Raw genomic sequence first — 17,520 nt, forward strand, 5'->3', positions numbered from 1 at the left:
AACACGTTAGTACCAGGTATATCTTGTTAATGACACCACGTTAGTACCAGGTATATCTTGTTAATAACAACACGTTAGTACCAGGTATATCTAGTTAATAACAACACGTTAGTACCAGGTATATCTTGTTAATAACATGTTAGTACCAGGTATATCTTGTTAATAACAACACGTTAGTACCAGGTATATCTAGTTAATAACAACACGTTAGTACCAGGTATATCTAGTTAATAACAACATGTTAGTACCAGGTATATCTTGTTAATAACATGTTAGTACCAGGTATATCTTGTTAATAACAACACGTTAGTACCAGGTATATCTAGTTAATAACAACACGTTAGTACCAGGTATATCTTGTTAATAACAACACGTTAGTACCAGGTATATCTTGTTAATACCAACACGTTAGTACCAGGTATATCTTGTTAATAACATGTTAGTACCAGGTATATCTTGTTAATAACAACACGTTAGTACCAGGTATATCTTGTTAATAACAACACGTTAGTACCAGGTATATCTAGTTAATATCAACACGTTAGTACCAGGTATATCTTGTTAATACCAACACGTTAGTACCAGGTATATCTTGTTAATAACACCACGTTAGTACCAGGTATATCTTGTTAATAACAACACGTTAGTACCAGGTATATCTTGTTAATGACAACATGTTAGTACCAGGTATATCTAGTTAATAACAACACGTTAGTACCAGGTATATCTAGTTAATAACAACATGTTAGTACCAGGTATATCTTGTTAATAACAACACGTTAGTACCAGGTATATCTTGTTAATAACAACACGTTAGTACCAGGTATATCTTGTTAATAACAACACGTTAGTACCAGGTATATCTTGAGATACGCTTTATGTCTTCAGATCAGCTGAGTCCACAGAACAGTAAAATTGTGATATTATTAGTGTTTTTTTATTAAGTGGTCTTTCAGATAGTTATGGCAAAAGATAACAACAATGTTATGATCATTTAAAACATCCTTCCTTATCGTCTGTTGGATCAAAAACATTCCTTCCCCTGTAGAGGTCCGAGGAGACACTAACTACAGCTGGGTTAGACCCCTATAACACCCATCAGACAGATGCCTAACCAGCATGGCTAGTTACAACAGAATCTGTCCCCTGTACGGGTCAGAGGAGACACTTTAGACCAACATATTAACTAACTAAAGACATGGTTTTTCAGTTGAACAGTCTCTTGGTCATTCAGTGCACTGTGGAACCAAATGATCTGTATTACAAAGGTCGCAGATCAACTGAAACCTGTCCCTATGGACTGAAAACGATACCTGGTTGTGATTGGCAATAGACCCAGGGCCATGGGCAGGTATCACTGCTGCAGTCTCTGGACACGTCACAGTCAGGTAACTTGCTCCTTTCACCCCTTCCCCCCAGGCCTGGTAAGAGAGGCCTGCGGCAGAAGTTGGTCCTAACCACAGTTCCTAACCTTATAGGTAAAGGAGAATCCCTGGTCCTGGATCAGTGGTTAGGACCACTTCTGCTGTACCTTCTCTTCCTTCCAGTCTGTTATCTACAGTAGATAGCTAGCTAGCGGTTAGCTCCAGTCCCTCCATGTTATCTACAGTAGATAGCTAGCTAGCGGTTAGCTCCAGTCCTCCATGTTATCTACAGTAGATAGCTAGCTAGCGGTTAGCTCCAGTCCTCCATGTTATCTACAGTAGATAGCTAGCGGTTAGCTCCAGTCCTCCATGTTATCTACAGTAGATAGCTAGCGGTTAGCTCCAGTCCTCCATGTTATCTACAGTAGATAGCTAGCGGTTAGCTCCAGTCCTCCATGTTATCTACAGTAGATAGCTAGCTAGCGGTTAGCTCCAGTTCTCCATGTTATCTACAGTAGATAGCTAGCTAGCGGTTAGCTCCAGTCCTCCATGTTATCTACAGTAGATAGCTAGCTAGCGGTTAGCTCCAGTCCTCCATGTTATCTACAGTAGATAGCTAGCGGTTAGCTCCAGTCCTCCATGTTATCTACAGTAGATAGCTAGCTAGCGGTTAGCTCCAGTCCTCCATGTTATCTACAGTAGATAGCTAGCGGTTAGCTCCAGTCCTCCATGTTATCTACAGTAGATAGCTAGCTAGCGGTTAGCTCCAGTCCTCCATGTTATCTACAGTAGATAGCTAGCGGTTAGCTCCAGTCCTCCAGGACAGGAAGGAAGGGCAGGTCGGTGCTACCCAGGTAGAGTCTCCCCTGGTGGGGGAACACGTCGCTGACGGCCCAGGTCAGGGTGCCTGTAGGGTCATGGAGACTCCCCACCACCTCCCCTTCACCACCCAACTCCAACACCAGGCCGTATCTAGGCAACAACATGTTGTACCAGCTCAGAGGAACCACCTGGAATAAAACAGAACACAGGTTACAGGCTTTAATATGAATATCATTATATCATAGAGATCCACTGAGTATACCAAACATTAGGAACACCTTCCTAATGTTGAGTTGCACCCCCTTTTTCCCTCAATTTGTTGGGTCATGGACTCTACAAGGTGTCGAAAGCGTTCCACAGGGATGCTGGCCCATGTTGACTCCAATGCTTCCCACAGTTGTGTCAAGTTGGCTGGATGTCCTTTGGGTGGTGGACCATTCTTGATACACACAGGAAACTGTTGAGTCTGAAAAACCCAGCAGCGTTGCAGTTCTTGACACAAACCGGTGCGCCTGGCACCTACTACCATACCCCGTTCAAAGGCACTTAAATATGTTGTCTTGCCCATTCAACCTCTGAATGGAACACGTACACAATCCATGTCTCAATTGTATCAAGGCTTAAAAATCTTCTTTAACCGGTCTCCTCCCCTTCATCTACACTGATTGAAGTGGATTTAACAGGTGACATCAATAAGGGATCATAGCTTTCACCTGGATTCCCCTGGTCAGTCTGTCATGGAAAGAGCAGGTGTCCTTAATGTTTTGTCCACTCAGTGCATATACCTGGAATAAAACCACCACAACACAGGATACAAGCAGGATACTGTATCATGTTAAACCTGGAAACAACCACCAGAACTATTAGCATTATACCATTGTACTATACTATAATATTACTATAGCATAGTACATTCCAGAACAGGACTGAGTACTAAATGGAATTAAAAGCAGACATTCCATCAGCATTATAAAACTGGTTGTTTGGATCCTGGATGCTGATTGGATGAGCAGCGTTCCAAGCCGAGCTGTATTGTCCGTCACAGACACCTGGTTCAGGTTACAAAGTGACTCAGTGACTCACTACTGTAATGGTCCAGGTTACAAAGTGACTCAGTGACTCACTACTGTAATGGTCCAGGTTACAAAGTGACTCAGTGACTCACTACTGTAATGGTCCAGGTTACAAAGTGGCTGGATTTGATTTCACGTTCAAAACGCCAGAATATCCGCGTGATTGGACTGCCAGAGGATTCTGAGACAGGATCTCCAACCCAGTTCATGGCGGAGCTGTTCAAGGAGGTTTTGGGCAATGAGGCTTTTCCCAATCTTCCTGAACTTGATAGAACCCACCGCAGCATGGCACCGAAACCTGGCCCAGGCGGCCGACAGCGGTTCCATCAAGACAAAGAAAAGGAGCTCGTCCTTCGGTGGGCAAGGGAACATGGCGACATCACTTTCCAAAAGATCAAGTTCTACCAGGATTTCACTTCTAGCCTGGCGAAGAAATGGGCCGCATTCAATGACATCAAGTCCACTCTGTACAAGAAGGGAATCCGCTTTGGGCTGACTTATCCTGCCCGTCTCTGTGTCACCTTTAACTGCGAGGTCCATTTTTCCAAAACTACTTGCCTGTATTATGGGAGTAACGTTAGTCCTAGTAATTCCTAGTAGTTCTACTGGTTCTGTCTGTATTGGTCTCACCTGTTTCCCGTTATGTAATTATGTCATCCCTATTTAACCCTCTGTCTCACACTGTGTGTTGTGCGTGTTTGTTCATGTTTTGGTTGTCATATGTGAGCGGGTTTGTTTCCTCCCTGCGTGGAGGTATGTTCATTAAGATACGTTTTCGATTAGCTCTGTGTCCTTCGCCTGACTTCGTCCTACCGCATCACACTGACGCCTTGACACTGTCACAGGAAAGGATGACCCAGAGTTACCTCTGCTGCAGAGGATAAGTTCATTAGAGTTACCAGCCTCAGAAATTGCAGCCCAAATAAATGCTTCAAAGAGTTCAAGTAACAGACACATTTCAACATCAACTGTTCAGAGGAGACTGCGTGAATCAGGCCTTCACGGTCAAATTGCTGCAAAGAAAGCACTACTAAAGGACACCAATAATAAGAAGAGACTTGCTTGGGCCAAGAAACACGAACAATGGACATTAGAACGGTGGAAATCTGTCCTTTGGTCTGATGAGTCCAAATTTGAGATTTATGGTTCCAACCGCTGTGTCTTGGTGAGACCCAGAGTAGGTGAACGGATGATCTCTGCATGTGTGGTTCCCACCGTAAAAGCATGGAGGAGGAGGTGTTATGGTGTGGGGGAGCTTTGCTGGTGACACTGTCTGTGATTTATTTAGAATTCAAGGCACACTTAACCAGCATGGCTACCACAGCATTCTGCAGCGATACGCCATCCCACCTGGTTTGGCTTAGTGGGACTATCATTTGATTTTCAACAGGACAATGACCCAACACACCTCTAGGCTGTGTAAGGGCTATTTGACCAAGAAGGAGAGTGATGGAGTGCTGCATCAGAGGATTTCCCAAGGATTCTTGTGCTCTGTTTCCGTTTCTCTAAAGGATTTGAGTTTCCTTTTTTAAAGGTTTTTTTCATGCTACTCCTCCCTCAATCTCCCTTCTCCTCTTATAAGGATTAATGTCTAGTTCAACAAGTCAGGATGGTATTTTGACTTCTCCTCTTATAAGGATTAATGTCTAGTTCAACAAGTCAGGATGGTATTTTGACTTCTCCTCTTATAAGGATTAATGTCTAGTTCAACAAGTCAGGATGGTATTTTGACTTCTCCTCTTATAAGGATTAATGTCTAGTTCAACAACAAGTCAGGATGGTATTTTGACTTCTCCTCTTATAAGGATTAATGTCTAGTTCAACAACAAGTCAGGATGGTATTTTGACTTCTCCTCTTATAAGGATGAATGTCTAGTTCAACAACAAGTCAGGGTGGTATTTTGACTTCTCCTCTTATAAGGATTAATGTCTAGTTCAACAACAAGTCAGGGTGGTATTTTGACTTCTCCTCTTATAAGGATTAATGTCTAGTTCAACAACAAGTCAGGATGGTATTTTGACTTCTCCTCTTATAAGGATTAATGTCTAGTTCAACAAGTCAGGGGGGTATTTTGGGGCTTCCAGTCAGACTGGTGACATGGAACATTCACGGTTGTGGGGGGCAATGTCACGGTTTCGGCCGAGGCTGCTCCTCCTCCTTGTTCGGGCAGGTTTCGGCGGTCGTCGTCCCCGGAGTACTAGCTGCCACCGATCTATGTTTCATGTTCGTTTGGTTTTGTCTGGATGTTGTACACCTGTGTCTAGTTAGTCCTCATTAGTGTCCTATTTAGTTCTCGTTGTGTGTGTATGGTGTTGTGTGTGATTGCTCTTCTGTTTTGGTGTTCTGAGCTACGTACTTCCCTCCGTTGTTTGGAGAGGTTTTCCCACATGTTAGTGCGCCTTTTGTTTGACGCCTGTGTGCGCCTTTATTTCGCCTCCGGGCTTATGGTTCTCGTGTACTACGTGAATAACTCACTAAAGTCTTTTGGACTAAGCTTCTGCGTCCTGCGCTTGATTCCTGCACCACACCCACCTTCAGCACCCCTGACAGGCAAATTAAATGCTCCAGAGTATTTTCACATCTGAAGAGCCTGAATACTGATATCGCATTTCTTCAAGAAACGCACCTACGTGTTAACGACCATACTAGATTGTGTAAAGCATGAGTTGGAAAGGTTTTTCATTCTAATTTTAACGGCAAAGTCAGGGGAACAGCAATAGTGATTCACAAACGAGTACAGTCGAATTGGAGATTTAACACGGCCCTATTGTCCAACTAAGAACTCTGTGACTTTATTCCAACCAACATTGATGTATTCATCCAAAGCTGTATTACGGGGATGCAGTGCCTTAGACCACTGCACCACTCGGGAGACACTGTATTCATCCAGAGCTGCCTTAGACCACTGCACCACTCGGGAGACACTGTATTCATCCAGAGCTGCCTTAGACCACTGCACCACTCGGGAGACACTGTATTCATCCAGAGCTGCCTTAGACCACTGCACCACTCGGGAGACACTGTATTCATCCAGAGCTGCCTTAGACCACTGCACCACTCGGGAGACACTGTATTCATCCAGAGCTGCCTTAGACCACTGCACCACTCGGGAGACACTGTATTGATCCAGAGCTGCCTTAGACCACTGCACCACTCGGGAGACACTGTATTGATCCAGAGCTGCCTTAGACCACTGCACCACTCGGGAGACACTGTATTCATCCAGAGCTGCCTTAGACCACTGCACCACTCGGGAGACACTGTATTCATCCAGAGCTGCCTTAGACCACTGCACCACTCGGGAGACACTGTATTCATCCAGAGCTGCCTTAGACCACTGCACCACTCGGGAGACACTGTATTCATCCAGAGCTGCCTTAGACCACTGCACCACTCGGGAGACACTGTATTCATCCAAAGCTGCCTTAGACCACTGCACCACTCGGGAGACACTGTATTCATCCAAAGCTGTATTACGGGGAAAGATACTTTCTTACAATGCTCACCTTCCGGAGGCATTTGAAACCCCACCTCTTTAAGGAATACCTGGGATAGGATAAAGTAATCCTTCTACCCCCCCCCACCCCCCCCCCACCCCCCCCCCCAAATTGTAAAGTGGTCATCCCACTGGCTATAGGGTGAACGCACCAATTGGTGAGTCGCTCTGGATAAGAGCGTCTGCTAAATGACGTAAATGTGCCCTTGAGCAAGGCACTTAACCCTAATTGCTCCTGTAAGTCGCTCTGGATAAGAGCGTCTGCTAAATGACTAAAATGTAATGTAAATGTAATTATGTCAAACAAAGCAAAACTGAAACGTCAAGAACTGGTGGACTGAAGCCTGTCAATAGACTGCCAATATTCAACTTCACCATCCCCTGAATTATATGCAGAGAGGCTGAAACTTCAAACTCAATTTAATCTGCTTTCCACTGATAAAGCAGAGTTTCTGTTGGAGCGAACAAAGGGGAAGTACTACAAATATGGTGACAAGGCCAGCCGCCTTTTGGCAGACCAACCTAAACGCCAGTCAGCATCTCATACACCAACCTAAACGCCAGTCAGCATCTCATACACCAACCTAAACGCCAGTCAGCATCTCATACACCAACCTAAACGCCAGTCAGCATCTCATACACCAACCTAAACGCCAGTCAGCATCTCATACACCAACCTAAACGCCAGTCAGCATCTCATACACCAACCTAAACGCCAGTCAGCATCTCATCTTATCTCTCAGGTATACGACTCTTCCCGTAGTGATCCCTCTAATAATAATAATTCAACTTTTGTGTCATTTTTATTCTAACCTCTACAAATCCAAACCCCCATCAGACAATACGGCTATGGACAACTTTTTAGATAACTTGGATATTCCATCCATTGATATGGACATGAGTAAAGTTCTGGACAACCCTCTGCATCTAGATGAGACAACAAAGGGTCTAAAGGTAATGCAATGTGGCAAGGCCCCAGGCCTGATGGCTTCCTTGTCGATTTGTATAAAAAATTATCAGATCAACTGACCCCATTACTAGTAGATAGGTTCACAGGGCTGACCCCCCCCCCCCCCCCCCCCGGCGCTAACTCAAGCCTCCATCTCACTTATACTCAAGAAAGATAAAGATCCGGCAGAATGTGGTGGATATCGGCCCATTTCACTTTTGAACGCTGATGTTAAACTATTATTAGCTAAGGTTCTAGCATGCCGGTTGGAACCTTCTAGGATGTCATATCTGATGATCAAACGGGTTCCATCAAAGGGCGACAAATGTTTTCCAATGTACACCGTCTTTTGAACATTGTACTCTCCTTCTGTCTCTCCAGACCTCGAAATTGTTGTTTCTCTTGATGCGGAGAAGGCTTTCGACCAGGTGGAGTGGGATTATTTATTTAAGATTTAGGGAAGATTTGGTTTTGGGTCCAGTTTCATCTCATGGATACGTCTGCTCTATTCTGCTCCTACGGCTAGCGTACACATCAACTCTCAACACTCAAAATACTTCCCCCTCTCCAGAGGGACCCGTCAAGGGTGTCCCATGTCCCCGCTCCTTTTTGCACTTCCGATAGAACTGCTTTCCTTGGCCTTAAATTATCATCATCATTCATTGGAATCCACCGAGCTGGTGAAGAACACAAAGTGTCACTGTATGCAGATGATCTACTATTATATATCACTAACCCTGTGAACTCTGTCGATAACATACTGCATATTTTAAACACATTTGGATCATTCTCAGGTTACAAATTGAACATTCAGAAAAGTGAATGTTTTCAGATCAACCCCGCTGCCAAGCAAATTCCCCCTGGAGCCCTGCCTTTCCGTCAACCCCGCTGCCAAGCAGATTCCCCCTGGAGCCCAGCCTTTCCGTCAACCCCGCTGCCAAGCAGATTCCCCCTGGAGTCCAGCCTCTCCGTCAACCCCGCTGCCAAGCAGATTCCCCCCTAGAGCCCTGCCTTTCCGTCAACCCTGCTGCCAAGCAGATTCCCCCTGGAGCCCTGCCTTTCCGTCTGTCGGCCTCAGGTTTTTCCTATTTAGGTGTGAATGTAACACATTCTCTGGCTACCCTCCATAAAACTAACTTTACAAGTCTAGTCACACGAGTTAAAGCAGACTTACAACATTGGGATATTCTGCCTCTGTCCTTAGCTGGCAGAATCCAATCTGTTAAAATGAACATTTTACCTTGGTTTCTATACCTTTTTCAATGTCTTCTGATCTTTCTGCCAAAATCATTTTTTACCAAGTTGGATAAGCTCATCAGTCATTTTATCTGGGCAGGCAAATCACCTAGGATACAGTGGCTTGCGAAAGTATTCACCCCACTTGGCATTTTTCCTATTTTGCTGCCTTACAACCTGGAATTTAAATGGATTTTTGGGGGGTTTGTATCATTTGATTTACACAACATGCCTACCACTTTGAAGATGCAAAATAAAAATGTTTGTGATACAAACAAGAAATAAGACAAAAAAACTGAAAACTTGAGCGGGCATAACTATTCACCCCCCAAAGTCAATACTTTGTAGAGTCACCTTTTGCAGCAATTACAGCTGCAAATCCCTTGGGGTATGTCTCTATAAGCCTGGCACATCTAGCCACTGGGATTGTTGCCCATTCTTCAAGGCAAAACTGCTCCAGCTCGTTCAAGTTGGATGGGTTCCGCTGGTGTACAGCAATCTTTAAGTCATACCACAGATTCTCAATTGGATTGAGGTCTGGGCTTTGACTAGGCCATTCCAAGACATTTAAATGTTTCCCCTTAAACCACTAGAGTGTTGCTTTAGCAGTATGCTTAGGGTCATTGTCCTGCTGGAAGGTGAACCTCTGTCCCAGTCTCAAATCTCTGGAAGACTGAAACAGGTTTCCCTCAAGAATTTCCCTGTATTTAGCGCCATCCATCATTCCTTCAATTCTGACCAGTTTCCCAGTCCCTGCCGATGAAAAACATCCCCACAGCATGATGCTGCCACCACCATGCTTCACTGTGGGGATGGTGTTCTCGGGGTGATGAGAGGTGTTGGGTTTGCGCCAGACATAGCGTTTTTCTTGATGGCCAAAAAGTCTCATCTGACCAGAGTACCTTCTTCCATATGTTTGGGGAGTCTCCCACATGCCTTTTGGCGAACACCAAACGTGTTTGCTTATTTTTGTCTTTAAGCAATGGCTTTTTTCTGGCCACTCTTCCGTAAAGCCCAGCTCTGTGGAGTGTACGGCTTAAAGTGGTCCTATGGACAGATACTCCAATCTCCGCTGTGGAGCTATGCAGCTCCTTCAGGGTTATCTTTGGTCTCTTTGTTGCCTCTCTGATTAATGCCCTCCTTGCCTGGTCCGTGAGTTTTGGTGGGCAGCCCTCTCTTGGCAGGTTTGTTGTGGTGCCATATTCTTTCAATTTTTAATAATGGATTTAATGGTGCTCCGTGGGATGTTCAAAGTTTCTGATATTTTTTTATAACCCAACCCTGATCTGTAGTTCTCCACAACTTTGTCCCTGACCTGTTTGGAGAGCTCCTTGGTCTTCATGGTGCCGCTTGCTTGGTGGTGCCCCTTGCTTAGTGGTGTTGCAGACTCTGGGGTCATTCAGAACAGGTGTATATATACACTGAGATCATGTGGCAAATCATGTGACACTTAGATTGCACACAGGTGGACTTTATTTAACTAATTATGTGACTTCTGAAGGTAATTAGTTGCAACAGATCTTATTTAGGGGCTTCATAGCAAAGGGGGTGAATCCATGTGCACGCACCACTTTCCCGTTATTAATTTTTTTAGAATTTTTCATTTCTCTTCACCAATGTGGACTATTTTGTGTATGTCCATTACATGAAATCCAAATAAAAATCAAATTTAAATTACAGGTTGTAATGCAACAAAATAAGAAAAACGCCAAGGGGGTTGAATACTTTTGCAAGGCACTGTACGTAGAGCAATACTTCAAAGAAGGAGACAAGATGGAGGATTGGCACTTCCACATGTACTGCTTTACTATTGGGCAGCCAATATTCAAAAGATGACGGTCCTAACCCTAACCCCCTGACACACACCCCTAACCCCCTGATACACACCCCTAACCCCCTGACACACACCCCTAACCCCCTGATACACACCCCTAACCCCCTGACACACACCCCTAACCCCCTGATACACACCCCTAACCCCCTGATACACACCCCTAACCCCCTGATACACACCCCTAACCCCCTGACACACACCCCTAACCCTAACCCCCTGATACACACCCCTAACCCCCTGATACACACCCCTAACCCCCTGATACACACCCCTAACCCCCTGATACACACCCCTAACCCCCTGATACACACCCCTAACCCCCTGACACACACCCCTAACCCCCTGATACACACCCCTAACCCCCTGACACAAACCCCTAACCCCCTGATACACACCCCTAACCCTAACCCCCTGACACACACCCCTAACCCCCTGATACACACCCCTAACTCCCTGACACACACCCCTAACCCCCTGACACACACCCCTAACCCCCTGATACACACCCCTAACCCCCTGATACACACCCCTAACCCCCTGATACACACCCATAACCCCCTGATACACACCCCTAACCCCCTGATACACACCCCTAACCCCCTGATACACACCCCTAACCCCCTGATACACACCCCTAACCCCCTGATACACACCCCTAACCCTAACCCCCTGATACACACCCCTAACCCCCTGACACACACCCCTAACCCCCTGATACACACCCCTAACCCCCTGATACACACCCCTAACCCCCTGATACACACCCCTAACCCTAACCCCCTGACACACACCCCTAACCCCCTGATACACACCCCTAACCCCCTGATACACACCCCTAACCCCCTGATACACACCCCTAACCCCCTGACACACACCCCTAACCCCCTGATACACACCCCTAACCCTAACCCCCTGACACACACCCCTAACCCCCTGATACACACCCCTAACTCCCTGACACACACCCCTAACCCCCTGATACACACCCCTAAACCCCTGACACACACCCCTAACCCAAACCCCCTGATACACACCCCTAACCCCCTGACACACACCCCTAACCCCCTGATACACACCCCTAACCCCCTGACACACACCCCTAACCCCCTGATACACACCCCTAACCCCCTGATACACACCCCTAACCCCCTGATACACACCCATAACCCCCTGATACACACCCCTAACCCCCTGATACACACCCCTAACCCCCGATACACACCCCTAACCCCGTGATACACACCCCTAACCCCCTGATACACACCCCTAACCCCCTGACACACACCCCTAACCCCCTAATACACACCCCTAACCCTAACCCCCTGACACACACCCCTAACCCCCTGACACACACCCCTAACCCTAACCCCCTGACACACACCCCTAACCCCCTGATACACACCCCTAACTCCCTGACACACACCCCTAACCCCCTGATACACACCCCTAAACCCCTGACACACACCCCTAACCCCCTGATACACACCCCTAACCCCCTGATACACACCCCTAACCCCCTGATACACACCCCTAACCCTAACCCCCTGATACACACCCCTAACCCCCTGATACACACCCCTAACCCCCTGATACACACCCCTAACCCCCTGATACACACCCCTAACCCCCTGATACACACCCCTAACCCTAACCCCCTGATACACACCCCTAACCCCCTGATACACACCCCTAACCCCCCTGATACACACCCCTAACCCTAACCCCCTGATACACACCCCTAACCCCCTGACACACACCCCTAACCCCCTGACACACACCCCTAACCCCCTGACACACACCCCTAACCCTAACCCCCTGATACACACCCCTAACCCCCTGACACACACCCCTAACCCCCTGACACACACCCCTAACCCCCTGACACACACCCCTAACCCTAACCCCCTGATACACACCCCTAACCCCCTGACACACACCCCTAACCCCCTGATACACACCCCTAACCCCCTGATACACACCCCTAACCCCCTGACACACACCCCTAACCCCCTGATACACACCCCTAACCCCCTGACACACACCCCTAACCCCCTGATACACACCCCTAACCCCCTGACACACACCCCTAACCCCCTGATACACACCCCTAACCCCCTGATACACACCCCTAACCCCCTGACACACACCCCTAACCCTAACCCCCTGATACACACCCCTAACCCCCTGATACACACCCCTAACCCCCTGATACACACCCCTAACCCCCTGATACACACCCCTAACCCCATGATACACCCCCCTAACCCCCTGATACACACCCCTAACCCCCTGACACACACCCCTAACCCCCTGATACACACCCCTAACCCCCTGACACAAACCCCTAACCCCCTGATACACACCCCTAACCCCCTGACACACACCCCTAACCCCCTGATACACACCCCTAACCCCCTGATACACACCCCTAACCCCCTGATACACACCCCTAACCCCCTGATACACACCCCTAACCCCCTGATACACACCCCAAACCCCCTGATACACACCCCTAACCCCCTGATACACCCCTAACCCCCTGATACACACCCCTAACCCCCTGACACACACCCCTAACCCCCTGATACACACCCCTAACCCCCTGATACACACCCCTAACCCCCTGACACACACCCCTAACCCCCTGATACACACCCCTAACCCCCTGACACACACCCCTAACCCCCTGATACACACCCCTAACCCCCTGATACACACCCCTAACCCTAACCCCCTGATACACAACCCTAACCCCCTGATACACACCCCTAACCCTAACCCCCTGATACACACCCCTAACCCTAACCCCCTGATACACACCCCTAACCCCCTGATACACAACCCTAACCCCCTGATACACACCCCTAACCCCCTGACACACACCCCTAACCCCCTGATACACACCCCTAACCCCCTGATACACACCCCTAACCCTAACCCCCTGATACACACCCGTAACCCCCTGATACACACCCCTAACACACACCCCTAACGCCCTGATACACACCCCTAACCCCCTGATACACACCCCTAACCCCCTGATACACACCCCTAACCCCCTGACACACACCCCTAACCCCCTGACACACACCCCTAACCCCCTGATACACACCCCTAACCCCCTGATACACACCCCTAACCCCCTGATACACACCCCTAACCCCCTGATACACACCCCTAACCCCCTGATACACACCCCTAACCCCCTGATACACACCCCTAACCCTAACCCCCTGACACACACCCCTAACCCCCTGACACACACCCCTAACCCCCTGATACACACCCCTAACCCCCTGATACACACCCCTAACCCTAACCCCCTGATACACACCCCTAACCCCCTGATACACACCCCTAACCCCCTGATACACACCCCTAACCCCCTGACACACACCCCTAACCCCCTGATACACACCCCTAACCCCCTGATACACACCCCTAACCCCCTGATACACACCCCTAACCCTAACCCCCTGACACACACCCCTAACCGCCTGATACACACCCCTAACCCCCTGATACACACCCCTAACCCCCTGATACACACCCCTAACCCCCTGACACACACCCCTAACCCCCTGATACACACCCCTAACCCTAACCCCCTGACACACACCCCTAACCCCCTGATACACACCCCTAACTCCCTGACACACACCCCTAACCCCCTGATACACACCCCTAAACCCCTGACACACACCCCTAACCCAAACCCCCTGATACACACCCCTAACCCCCTGACACACACCCCTAACCCCCTGATACACACCCCTAACCCCCTGACACACACCCCTAACCCCCTGATACACACCCCTAACCCCCTGATACACACCCCTAACCCCCTGATACACACCCCTAACCCCCTGATACACACCCATAACCCCCTGATACACACCCCTAACCCCCTGATACACACCCCTAACCCCCGATACACACCCCTAACCCCGTGATACACACCCCTAACCCCCTGATACACACCCCTAACCCCCTGACACACACCCCTAACCCCCTGATACACACCCCTAACCCTAACCCCCTGACACACACCCCTAACCCCCTGACACACACCCCTAACCCTAACCCCCTGACACACACCCCTAACCCCCTGATACACACCCCTAACTCCCTGACACACACCCCTAACCCCCTGATACACACCCCTAAACCCCTGACACACACCCCTAACCCCCTGATACACACCCCTAACCCCCTGATACACACCCCTAACCCCCTGATACACACCCCTAACCCCCTGATACACACCCCTAACCCTAACCCCCTGACACACACCCCTAACCCCCTGATACACACCCCTAACCCCCTGATACACACCCCTAACCCCCTGATACACACCCCTAACCCCCTGACACACACCCCTAACCCCCTGATACACACCCCTAACCCCCTGATACACACCCCTAACCCCCTGATACACACCCCTAACCCTAACCCCCTGACACACACCCCTAACCCCCTGACACACACCCCTAACCCCCTGATACACACCCCTAACCCCCTGATACACACCCCTAACCCCCTGACACACACCCCTAACCCCCTGATACACACCCCTAACCCTAACCCCCTGACACACACCCCTAACCCCCTGATACACACCCCTAACTCCCTGACACACACCCCTAACCCCCTGATACACACCCCTAAACCCCTGACACACACCCCTAACCCAAACCCCCTGATACACACCCCTAACCCCCTGACACACACCCCTAACCCCCTGATACACACCCCTAACCCCCTGACACACACCCCTAACCCCCTGATACACACCCCTAACCCCCTGATACACACCCCTAACCCCCTGATACACACCCCTAACCCCCTGATACACACCCCTAACCCCCTGATACACACCCATAACCCCCTGATACACACCCCTAACCCCCTGATACACACCCCTAACCCCCGATACACACCCCTAACCCCGTGATACACACCCCTAACCCCCTGATACACACCCCTAACCCCCTGACACACACCCCTAACCCCCTGATACACACCCCTAACCCTAACCCCCTGACACACACCCCTAACCCCCTGACACACACCCCTAACCCTAACCCCCTGACACACACCCCTAACCCCCTGATACACACCCCTAACTCCCTGACACACACCCCTAACCCCCTGATACACACCCCTAACCCCCTGATACACACCCCTAACCCCCTGATACACACCCCTAACCCCCTGATACACACCCCTAACCCCCTGATACACACCCCTAACCCTAACCCCCTGATACACACCCCTAACCCCCTGACACACACCCCTAACCCCCTGACACACACCCCTAACCCCCTGACACACACCCCTAACCCCCTGACACACACCCCTAACCCTAACCCCCTGATACACACCCCTAACCCCCTGATACACACCCCTAACCCCCTGATACACACCCCTAACCCCCTGACACACACCCCTAACCCCCTGATACACACCCCTAACCCCCTGACACACACTCCTAACCCTAACCCCCTGATACACACCCCTAACCCCCTGATACACACCCCTAACCCCCTGACACACACCCCTAACCCCCTGATACACACCCCTAACCCCCTGATACACACCCCTAACCCCCTGATACACACCCCTAACCCCCTGATACACACCCATAACCCCCTGATACACACCCCTAACCCCCTGACACACACCCCTAACCCCCTGATACACACCCCTAACCCCCTGACACACACCCCTAACCCCCTGATACACACCCCTAACCCCCTGATACACACCCCTAACCCCCTGATACACACCCCTAACCCCCTGATACACACCCCTAACCCCCTGATACACACCCCTAACCCCCTGATACACACCCCTAACCCTAACCCCCTGATACACACCCCTAACCCCCTGATACACACCCCTAACCCCCTGACACACACCCCTAACCCCCTGATACACACCCCTAACCCCCTGATACACACCCCTAACCCCCTGATACACACCCCTAACCCCCTGATACACACCCATAACCCCCTGATACACACCCCTAACCCCCTGACACACACCCCTAACCCCCTGATACACACCCCTAACCCCCTGACACACACCCCTAACCCCCTGATACACACCCCTAACCCCCTGATACACACCCCTAACCCCCTGATACACACCCCTAACCCCCTGACACACACCCCTAACCCTAACCCCCTGACACACACCCCTAACCCCCTGATACACACCCCTAACCCCCTGACACACACCCCTAACCCCCTGATACACACCCCTAACCCCCTGACACACATCCCTAACCCCCTGACACACACCCCTAACCCCCTGATACACACCCCTAACCCCCTGACACACACCCCTAACCCCCTGACACACACCCCTAACCCCCTGATACACACCCCTAACCCCCTGACACACACCCCTAACCCCCTGATACACACCCCTAACCCCCTGATACACACCCCTAACCCCCTGACACACACCCCTAACCCCCTGACACACACCCCTAACCCCCTGATACACACCCCTAACCCCCTGACACACACCCCTAACCCCCTGATACACACCCCTAACCCCCTGACACACACCCCTAACCCCCTGATACACACCCCTAACCCCCTGATACACACCCCTAACCCCCTGATACACACCCCTAACCCCCTGATACACACCCCTAACCCCCTGACACACACCCCTAACCCCCTGATACACACCCCTAACCCCCTGATACACACCCCTAACCCTAACCCCCTGA

At 49.6% G+C, this 17,520-nt stretch overlaps 1 protein-coding gene across 1 annotated transcript in view; it reads right to left on the reverse strand.

The window, feature by feature from the left end:
- Window positions 1–927: 927 nt before the first annotated feature.
- The window catches only part of LOC311115920 (adipocyte plasma membrane-associated protein-like), a gene marked incomplete at its 5' end in the record, with an annotated part of 29,289 nt that continues 12,696 nt past the window's right edge, over window positions 928–17,520 (reverse strand). Inside the window, one exon of the mRNA XM_084191044.1 lies at window positions 928–2,374. Within this exon, the coding sequence (XP_084047170.1) occupies window positions 2,168–2,374 (207 nt within the window). The remainder of the gene's footprint in view (window positions 2,375–17,520) is intronic.

This window comes from Coregonus lavaretus (genome assembly GCF_964263955.1).
Source record: "Coregonus lavaretus genome assembly, contig: HAP1_SCAFFOLD_1259, whole genome shotgun sequence".
NCBI classification, from domain to species: Eukaryota; Metazoa; Chordata; class Actinopteri; order Salmoniformes; family Salmonidae; genus Coregonus; species Coregonus lavaretus.